General features: G+C 50.3%; 1 protein-coding gene across 1 annotated transcript in view; it reads left to right on the top strand.

Annotated features, from left to right (window-relative positions):
• Window positions 1-6,023: 6,023 nt before the first annotated feature.
• Window positions 6,024-11,029, top strand: part of LOC101952133 (E3 ubiquitin-protein ligase TRIM15-like) — a 59,333-nt gene continuing 54,327 nt past the window's right edge. The window contains exon 1 of the mRNA XM_065562986.1: window positions 6,024-6,029. Coding sequence (XP_065419058.1) covers window positions 6,024-6,029 — 6 coding nt within the window. The remainder of the gene's footprint in view (window positions 6,030-11,029) is intronic.

Genomic DNA, 11,029 nt, shown 5'->3' with positions numbered 1-11,029 from the left:
TACAAACAATGTCCCACACATTCCTGTGCCCTGACGACAGTATAAACAAACAGCAGCAGGCAGTTTCCTTACTCAGAAATCCACACCTGCTTTTCCAGGGAACCCTGTGCCTGTAGCAAACTCTGTCTCAGTTTCCTGCCAGGATCAGACTCATGACTGCTTCTCTTGGCTTTCAGCACACAGAAAGCTGCCAGCCAGTCCCTCAGACACTGTATTTTCAGCTAGCTCCAGGGAACTGCCCCTTAGGCTTGACATACACTTAAAACATAGGCGCTGATTCTGTGGATGTTCTGGGGCTGGAACATCTATGGGGAAAAAATGATGGGTGCTGAGCAGCCCCCCATCAGCTTCCCCCACCCCCCAGCACCTCCTGCCCACCAGCAGGCCCCGCAGATCAGTGCCTCTCCCTCCATCCCCGCACCTCCCTTATTATAGAGGACCACTGAGATGAGTAGAGTTAAGGCTGAGACCAGCTTTCCGTTTAAAACTTGACTATTTTTAATCAACACTTCCTCAGATTGCCTTGATATTTGGAGTGCCTTGTGGAGGAGCAGGTTCGGACTAGTGGCCCAAATTTGAGGCCATTTGATGAAAGGTTCCCAAGATTACTTTTGAGTGAATTCTGTGCCAATGCGCACACACAGAATTCATTGCCCCCAGAGATTTTTTTTTCTCCTCAGAATATAGATTCTGCTGGAGAGGTGCTGCAGTTACACCTTTTGCCCACCAGGGGTTTCCGCAGTGCCAGAAGAGAGGGCAGCCAGCTGGGCGGAAAGGCTGCATTCCTCACAGCAGGACCAAGTAAGGAGGGACAGAGTGGGGCACACGGGGCTGCTGGGGTGTGTGTGTCACAGACTGGGGTTCAGAAGGACTCGGGGGAGGACAGACTGGGGTGTGGGCTCAGGAGCTAGTGGGGTGATTGCATTGAGCCAGGGGCTGAATGGGAGGGGGCTGCAGGGATACGTGGGGATAGGGGAGAGGGGTTCTGGGACACATAGGGATAGGGAAGGGGGCTGCAGAGACACACAGGGATGTGGGACAGGGGCTGCAGGAGCACACAGGGACAAGAGCAGATTTGCCTGCCTTAATGGGAGAGGCTAGGGGTCAGCCAGGGTCTGCATGGGAGAGACTCCCCAACTCCCTAACAATCTCTCCCCCACCTGCAAAAGAAACCTGTTCCATACTTCTCCCACCCACACCCAACAACCCTCCAGGTTCACTCCCAGGCTTCTTCCCTCTCTCTCAGCTCTTCTGTTACCCCTGACTCCACAAGCCTTTGTACTGCTTCTGAGGAGTGCAGGAAATATGTATCTGTATTGTAGTTTAAATGAATTATTACTCAAAGTTATGTATTAATATGCCTAGTAAGGAATCTATTTGTCAAAAAAAAATTATTGAATCTTTTTTCTTGTTGTCTGTATGGTTACAGATGTACTTATTGACAGGTATTTTGAAATAAATTAACAAAATAATTGAAACTGGCATGATTATAATGTATTATTTTGACAAATAAAATACACCTCTACCCCGATATAACGTGACCCGATATAACACGAATTCAGATATAACACGGTAAAGCAGCGCTCCGGGAGGGCAGGGCTGCGCGCTCCAGCAGATCAAAGCAAGTTCGATATAACGCGGTTTCACTTATAACGCAGTAAGATTTTTTTGTCTCCCGAGGACAGCGTTATATCGGGGTAGAGGTGTATGCAGATTTTTTCAGAATTTTAAAATATTGTTTGCACAATTTTTTGGTGCAGAATTCCCCCAGGAGTACAAGCTACAGTTCCCTGAATAAAACAACTTTTCCAAAAGTGGATGGCTTCTACCAACATTTTTGTGTCCACTAATAGGGAAAAGCCCAGGGCTGAGCATTTTGCATCTGTGTTTCACTCACTGGAGGCTTACCCCCATTGGACCCACTAGCCTTTTCTGATCACCGTTGGCTTCTCCTGATAAGACCAGCTCTCAGATTCCTATGGCTGCCGCACTAAAGTGATTATACTGAGCATGTGCAGAGAGAGCCCTGCAGGGTTGAAAACCAGATGCATCTCATAGACTCTGGGTGCCTCTGAGGGACTGCAATGGCCACAGAATCTGAGTGTCACCTAGACATTATGAGCTCAAATCCAACCCCAATCAGAAATTAAAAAGAGGAGGGATCTTGTTCCAATCTGCCTCTGAGAGGTTTGTTTATTGGGGGGAATGTAGCAAGGTGAGGGAGATTATGGAGAGGGGGATAAATGAGGATGGCTGAAGGGGAGGGGAGAGTGGTTGGGGGCTCAGATGAGGTGGGGAGGAGGGGAGGATTACAGTAGTGGGAGAGGTGGGAGGAGTGACATGGAGGAGGGGCTCAGACACCTGCAAAGGGGCATGGTTCCCTCAGATTTAAAAATTTTATTAAGATGATGTTAAAAAAAACAATAGTGAACAGAGTTTGAGCATAGAAGTTTCTGGTTATCAGGGAATAACATACAGATTATCGAGGGTGCAAAGTTTGGTTTAAGATAAGGTGGCATGAGGAATACATAATCTGCAATATCCCCGACTGGGGGTAAAAGGTTGATGGGTCAAAGTACAGACATTGAGATATGAGGGTATGAAGCTCATAAAGTGGCTATGTTCGGGTGTGGATAATAATGAGTGGATATGATGATGAGGATGGATTGACCCTCATTTGGTGAGATTTAATGTTCAGGGAGTTTATGGTGCCAGTTCATATGATCTAACGGAGAAGGTCACTTGGTCTCTTTCTCGTAGTGGAAGAATGATGTCACTCTGGCTCACGCCTCCTGGTACTGTCGGTGGCCGGTGATGTGCTCGATGTAGATGTCCCTGGACCATCGGATGGCGTCTGAGACCATGAGGCGCCGCATGAGACGTGCGTAGCATTGACCGATCCCGCAGGTCCGCAGCACACGCTCGTTGCAGGGGTCCCAGGCGCCCAGGGCTCCAACAATCAGGGCGTCCATCTGTACCTCATAGCCCTTCGCTCTCAGGGTATCAGCCAGGGAGGCGTACTTTTCCAGCTTACGAGCTTGGGCTTCGCAAAATGCCAGGGTCCTGTTCTCAAAGGAGACCGTGACGTCGACGAGAATGATTTTTTTCTGGGCCTCATCGGTGACGACCATGTCAGGTTGTAGCTGGCTGTCAGTACCGGCGATGGTGCAGATCACGGAGATCTCCCCTAGGCGTGGCGCAATGGCTTTCACCAGGCGGTTCTGGATGGCGTTGTGGCACAGCTGCCAGGCTCTGGAGTGGGGTTTGCAGGTGCACAGGACGTGGGGCAGGGTCTCGTTGGGGTAGCCGCACTTCCTGCAACGCTTGTCTCGGTTCCCATGGCGGACGGCTCCATTGAGCGGGACGCAGTTGAGCCGGGCACGGTGGATGAACCACCAGTCGGTGAAACGGGTGAAGCCACCCCTGGCGAGGAAGTGGTTGCTAGCGTCCCACTTGCTGGTCAACTCAAAGGCTTTACCCTGGTCCGGTTTACGCTTCAGGGCTTCCAAGTACAGCAAGCGGATGGCGGCCTTCAGAGTCCTCTCCAGCAAGACCCTGGCCATCGGGGTGACGATTGTGTTGTCGTCCGACCTGATCTGAGGCACTCGGACTCCCAGCTCCTGGCACTCCTTGCACCACTGCCAGCAGCAGCCGATCCGCTTCTCCAGGCGACGCGTGGCGTTGCGAGTGCGGGACCACAGTGAAGCGATGTCGCGCCCATCCCGACCGAATTCCCCATCCAGGGAGCCGCTCAGGAAGGTGGCGATGTCTTGGTTCGAGGGGGCTCTGCCGATCCGCTTCTCTGTCGCATCACGCAGGGCGTTCGCAGCAATGTTCCTCACCGTGGCGTCAGGACATGTCAGCAGGCGGAAGGCGTGGGTGATCACCGCGATGTCACACAGGTCACCCATGCAGGGGACGTTGGCGCCGCCGTGCCTGTGGGCGATGTAGACCAGCTCGTTGCTGGCTCTCTGGGGAAGGAACAGCCACTTCTTCACCAGCTTCCGGATGATCTTGTCTGCCTTGTTGAGGGGCACCTTCGCCACGGTGGATCTCCTTAGGGTGAACGAGATGTGTGAGATCAGGAAGGTGTTCAGGGCGTTTATCTTCTGCCACGGTGCCAGCAGGGAGGCATCAATCTTGGCGGCATCCTGCAAGATCTCCTGGATGGTGTCCTCGGGTGTCTGCCGGACATGGAACTTTGTTGGCGTGCCCAGGTGCTGGTATGCCTGCCCCTCTGCCAGGGGGATGACGGGCTCACCCTGGATCTGGAACTCCATTGTCTGCACCGAGTCCCTTTTGCTGCCATCAATGTTCAGAGTTGCACACTTCTTCGCATTGAAGTGGAGCCCCATCCAGTCAGTAGCTCGGCTGGTGGCATCTAGCATACCTTGGAGGCTCTCTGGGTCGTCCGCGGTCAGGACCAGATCGTCCGTGTAGGCCAGAATGCTGAGTTTCTTGCCGTGCAGGTCGAAGCCGGTCGGGCCGCTGGAGATGGCTCGGATGAGCGGTTCCATGGCCAGGTTGAAGATGATGGGGCTAAGGGGGCATGCTTGTTTCATACCGCGGTGGATAGGGATGGCGTACGTCTCTCCGTCCGTGGCACGGATTGGTGGTGGTGCAGTCCTTGTAGAGGTCCCAGAGGATCTGGATGAAGGTTTCTGGCATCCCGAACTCTCCCAGGGTGGCAAAGATGTGATGGTGGGGTATGGACCCAAAGGCGTTGGTCAGGTTAAGCCATGCTACTGCGCACTGCCTCTTAGACCTCCTGGCCTCCTGGATGGCCGTCTGAAGGAGGAAGTTGTGCTCGTAGCATCCCTCGCAGGACATGAAACCCTTCTGCACTGAGCTGACGGTGCCCCTGCACACTGACCAGTCTGTGATCCTTGCCACGAGGCAGCTGGCATACAGCTTGTAGATGGTGGAGCAGAGGGAGATGGGCCTCCAGTTGCCAGGGTCGTCTCGGTCGCCTTTTTTGTGGATGAGCACGGTCATGGACTTTTTCCAGGAGCGGGGAACGCGATGGAACTGCTTGCATTTGTTGAAGATGGCAGCGAGCACCAAGCAGCCAGGGTCTCGCTTCTTCAGCAGGGGGTAGCGGATGCCATCTTTTCCAGGGGCGGTGTTTTTGGTTCAGGTGCTGCGGGGACGGTTTGCAGCCTTGTTATCCCTCGGACTGTGGAGGTGTTCAGCTGGGTCTTGTGGCGGGGGTCCTGGTGTGGTGGGGAGGGCAGCTCTCGGTGTCTCCGAGGCAGCACTGGATCTTCTGGGATGGAGTGGGATTCTGGAAGCACCGGTGCTGGGCTTTGTCGGGGCACGGTCGTGTTTGGAAGCGCTGGGGATGGTTCTGGTTCTTCTGCAGGCGGCATCCAGCTGGTGGGTCCTCGGTGGGGCATGGGGTTTTTGGCAGTCAGAGGCTCTTTGGGTAACCTTGGAGGAGGTGTTGGGTCTCCCGGGGGCGGGGTCTGGTTGTGGGATCTGGGGGCTACGGGAGGCTCCTCCGTTGGCTGGATCTTGCCGTGCAGCCTGGGGAACGATGCTAGTTGCTCCTACAGCAGGGCGGCATGAGGTTACCTGTGGGGGAGCGCTGCAGCGTCTCGCGTCCATGTTGTGCCAGATGGTTTTTATGAAGTCGCTGAGGCATCTGGTGAGGTTGTTGACCTGAGAGGTGGCGGTGGTCCCCCTCACAACAGGGTCCAGCGTGGGGATTCTGGAGACGGGACCACACACACAGAATGGGAGAATGTGGGACTGACAGGCCCCATCCACCCCATATCCCAAATTGCTCTGCTATCCCCTGCCATGTCACCCCTCACATCATCCACCCTCCCTCATTCCCCCCTAATTCCCATGGAAATGAGGCAGTCTGGAACCTCAAGGTACAATGCACCTCTTTGCTTTGATAACACACTCATGGGAGACTCAGACCCAGCTCCCCTCATATCTCATATCATCTATGAATCCCTGATGCTTCTCAAACTAATCCCTAGATTTCCTCACATCACATACACACCTCTGCCAACATGGTGGTAGGTGGGGGAACAATTCCTGATATTCCCAAGGCCCAGAATTATCACTCAGTAGGTCACAGGTAGAAAGGCAGGAGTGCTGACAGAATTTACACATGCCGTCCTGATGCCCAAGAGATTCAGAAGGAAACTGGCATCCTAACTGATAAGTGCGTGCTGATGGAGGAGCAGTAGCCAAGGTGGCATGAACATTTCTGCTTAAATGAGGATTTTTCAAAATGCGTTCAAATCCATGTGCAGGGGCAGATTGCCTAGGAAATGGCTGAGATATATCAGGGTCAGAGTTGGAATTAGCTGTGAAATTTTGGAGTTATTTCATCATAGGGGTTAGGAGTTAGTTACCCTAAAATTACCTTTATTCTGCAACTCAGCCCAGATCCACAAAGGGACTTTGGGATATTCTGCTTGGGTCTGTCTCAGTCTTTCCTGTTAAAGCTCTTCCACAGTTTAAATAGGTTTCAGAGAAGCAGCCGTGTTAGTCTGTATCCACAAAAAGAACAGGAGTACTTGTGGCACCTTAGAGACTAACAAATTTATTAGAGCATAAGCTTTCGTGGACTACAGCCCACTTCTTCGGATGCATACCGAAGAAGTGGGCTGTAGTCCACGAAAGCTTATGCTCTAATAAATTTGTTAGTCTCTAAGGTGCCACAAGTACTCCTGTTCTTTTTTCACAGTTTAAATAGTTAAATATGCATTGGGACAGAGGCAATGAGAATGATTCTGCAGTCCTATCTTTAGGGCAGTCACCTGAGAAGGGATTTAAACTGGGATCTCCCACCTCTCCAGGTCAGGCAGAGAAAAGAGTTAGACTGGGGTCTCCCACATTACTGGGGAATTCCCTAACCACTGGGTGGAAGGTTCTAAAGTAGGTTATGCTGATTTAGGAGTGCTCTAAGCACACCTGCCAGACCAACTCTCCACCCCCCACAAGCATCTGGGCTCTAGATGCCTGAGTCCCTCTGTGGAGCTGGGCATTCCTGGTTTGCCAAGGTTTGTGTGTAGGTAATGAAATGTTCCTGCTCTGGAGGGGCACAAGGAGCGCAGGCTGGGGCTAAGGGCCTTCAACTTTAACTTCATGTTAAATTCACAAGCAAAACTTTGCTATGTTCATGTTATCAGTAGAAAGCATGGCCCAGCTCTACACAGGTACTTGACAGGTTTCAGAGTAGCAGCTGTGTTAGTCTGTATCCGCAAAAAGAACAGGAGTACTTGTGGCACCTTAGAGACTAACAAATTTATTTGAGCATAAGCTTTCGTGGGCTACAGCCCACTTCATCAGATGCATGCAGTGGAAAATACAGTAGGAAGATAAATAGATACACAGAGAACATGATCCATTGTCTACAGCCAAGCTCTACGATACAATCGCATTTGCTCCAACCTTGCAGACAAAGACAAACACCTACAAGATCTCTATCAAGCGTTCTTACAATTACAATACCCACCTGCTGAAGTGAAGAAACAAATTGACAGAGTCAGAAGGGTACCCAGAAGTCACCTACTACAGGACAGGCCCAACAAAGAAAGTAACAGAACGCCACTAGCCATCACCTTCAGCCCCCAACTAAAACCTCTCCATCGCATCACCAAGGATCTACAACCTATCCTGAAGGACGATCCCTCACTCTCACAGATCTTGGGAGACAGGGCAGTCTTCGCTTACAGACAGCCCCCCAACCTGAAGCAAATACTCACCAGCAACCACACACCACACAACAAAAACATTAACCCAGGAACCTATCCTTGCAACAAAGCCCGTTGCCAACTCTGTCCACACTTCTATTCAGGGGACACCATCATAGGACCTAATCACATCAGCCACACTATCAGAGGCTCGTTCACCTGCACATCTACCAATGTGATATATGCCATCATGTGCCAGCAATGCCCCTCTGCCATGTACATTGGCCAAACCGGACAGTCTCTACATAAAAGAATAAATGGACACAAATCAGACGTCAAGAATTATAACATTCAAAAACCAGTTGGAGAACACTTCAATCTCCCTGGCCACTCGATTACAGACCTAAAACTCGCAATATTACAACAAAAAAACTTCAAAAACAGACTCCAACGAGAGACTGCTGAATTGGAATTAATTTGCAAATTGGACACCATTAAATTAGGCTTGAACAAAGACTGGGAGTGGATGGGCCATTACACAAAGTAAAACTATTTCCCCATGCTTATTTCCCTCCCCTCCCCCCCACAGTTCCTTATATCTTCTTGTCAATTGCTGGAAATGGGCCATTTTCATTACCACTACAAACAGTTCTTTTTCTCTCCTACTGATAATAGCTCACCTTAACTGATCACTCTCGTTATAGTGTGTATGGTAACACCCATTGTTTCATGTTCTCTGTATATATATATATATATTCCTACTGTATTTTCCACTGCATGCATCTGATGAAGTGGGTTTTAGCCCATGAGAGCTTATGCTCAAATAAATTTGTTAGTCTCTAAGGTGCCACAGGTACTCCTGATCTTTTTACAGGTACTTGAGTGTCTAAACCTCATATTTAGGCCCCTAAATTCCAATATTAGGTTGTACTGATGCCTCATCTGGAAGCGTCTCTCCCATGTAAACACCAGCATGAGCCACAAACCAGGGGAAGACAGGCATGACTCCCCTGCCTATAATCCCTGTGAGGGTTGATTTCGTAGGCATGCTCTGAGCACCCTTGCTGCACCAGGTGCCATTAACATCAAGGAGAAAACAGTAGTGAAGGTGCCCTCATTATAGTTTTCGGTTCAGTGGTTAGAGCCTTCACCCAGTATGTGGGAGATCTGCATTCAATACCCCCCATCTGCCCTCTGGGGAAAAAGGAATTGGACAGGGGCCTCCCACCTCTTGAGAGCATGCCCTAACCACAGGGCTATGGGATATTCTGATGTGGGGATCCCTCAGCCTCTCCTGTTGAAGCTGTTCCACTTTGGATAAATGATTGAAGAGTCATTGGGGAAGAGAAAGAGAGAACGACAATTGCTCTATTACCTGGTGCTTAGATCACACACCTGGACAATGGGAAACCTGGACAATGGGAAACCCCTATAGGAAACCCCTATTCAAATCCTTTCTCCCCTTCAGCAGTGAGAGAAATTGAACCATTGGTCTTCTACATTCTAGCTGAGGGCTCTGACCACTGGGCTAAATCTTACATGGTGGGCACTGCCACCTCCTCTTCTGGCCATTTTGTGTGTATTGAGGCAGGCACCTGTGGTGTTGTGAGGATTCTTGGAGTTGCAAGCTATTGTTTTAAGAGCAGAGGTGGGGAGTGGTTCCCTGGTCATTTAAAAAGGGGTTCTGTAGCAACCCTGTGAGCAGACACTGAGGCCGTGTCTATGCTACAAAATTAAGTTGACATAAGTTACTTTGACAGACAGCCACCACAGTAATTAAGTCGGTTGTGCATGTCCACACTATGCTCCTTGTGTCTATGGTGTGCGTCCTCATTAGCAGTGCTTGCATCAATGCAGAGAGCAGTGCACCATGGGTACTTATCCCACTGTGCAACTTGCCACCATCTAGCACAAGGTCTTTTGGGAAGAGTTTGCAATTCCTCATGGGGGCAAAACATTCACGCAGGGATGAGTGGGAACATGGTGTGAACGTCCAATGCAGTTTTCTTCCTCCCCTAATTTTATCTACAACCCATAATATTTCACGCCTCTTTTCAAAAGCTAGCAAACCCACACGTCTGCCATCTCTAGAGAAGCCTGGATCCCGCACAGCTCTGCACAATTGAGGTGAGTGTTGTGAACATAATGCACCTGATCTTGCAGTATTTCCAAAGCCACCAGAGGAGCCACCACATGGAATATGGCAATTCCTTTCAAGTACCCTTGCTGGAAGCCATGGAAAGAAACAATTCCAAGTTGCTGCTGGCAGTTGTGGAGCAGCTGACTATGGTGGAGCACCAGTTCTGGTCCTGCCCCAGAAATAAGCACTGACTGGTGGGATCGCATTGTTATGCAGGTATGTGATGAGGAACAGTGGTTGCAGAATTTTTGGATGTGCAAGGCCACTTTCCTGGACCCATATGTGGAATCATAGAATCATAGACTATCAGGGTTGGAAGGGACCTCGGGAGGTGCATCTAGTCCAACCCCCTGCTCAAAGCAGGACCAATCCCATACTAAATCATCCCAGCCAGGGCTTTGTCAAGCCTGACCTTAAAAACCTCTAAGGAAGGAGATTCTACCACCTCCCTAGGTAACCCATTCCAGTGCTTCACCACCCTCCTAGTGAAAAAGTTTTTCCTAATATCCAACCTAAACCTCCCTCACTGCAACTTGAGACCATTACTCCTTGAGAACTCGCCCTAAACCTCCCCCACTGCAACTTGAGACCATTACTCCTTGAGAACTCGCCCTAGCCCTGCAGAGCAGTGATGCTAAAATGAGATCTGCATTGGCAGTGGAGAAGCGAGTGGCAATAGCTCTGTGGAAGCTTGGAATACTGGACTGCTATCAGTCAGTTGGGAATCCATTTGAATTTGGGAAATCCACCGTGGATAAATCCACCCAAGTGTGCAGGGCCATTAATCGCTTTCTGCTAAGAAGGACTGTGACTCTGGGCAACGTGCAGGATCTGGTTGTTTTTGCCGCAATATGGTTCCTGAAATGCAGTTGGCAACAGATGGCATGCGGATTCCTAGCTTGGCACCAGATCACCCTGCCTTAGAGTACATCAACAGAAAGGGCTACTTTTCTATGGTGTTGCAAGCACTGGTGGATCAGCAGGGACGTTTTATCGACATCAATGTGGAAAAGTGCATGACACATGCATCTTTAAAAACACAGGCCTTTTCGGAAAGCTGCAAGCAGGGACTTTCCTTCCAAACAACAAAATCATCCTTGGAGAAGTTAAAATGGCACTAGTGATCCTGGGAGACCCAGTCTATCCCTTACCCACATGGCTCATGAAGCCATATACCGGACACCTGGACAGTTGTAAGGAGCATTTCAACAACAGGCTCAGCACATATAGAGGG

The sequence above is a fragment of the Chrysemys picta genome, chromosome 12 (assembly GCF_011386835.1).
Source record: "Chrysemys picta bellii isolate R12L10 chromosome 12, ASM1138683v2, whole genome shotgun sequence".
NCBI lineage: Eukaryota > Metazoa > Chordata > Testudines > Emydidae > Chrysemys > Chrysemys picta.
The sequence above is the reverse complement of the archived record's forward strand: the minus strand, read 5'-3'. Positions and strand labels throughout refer to the sequence as shown.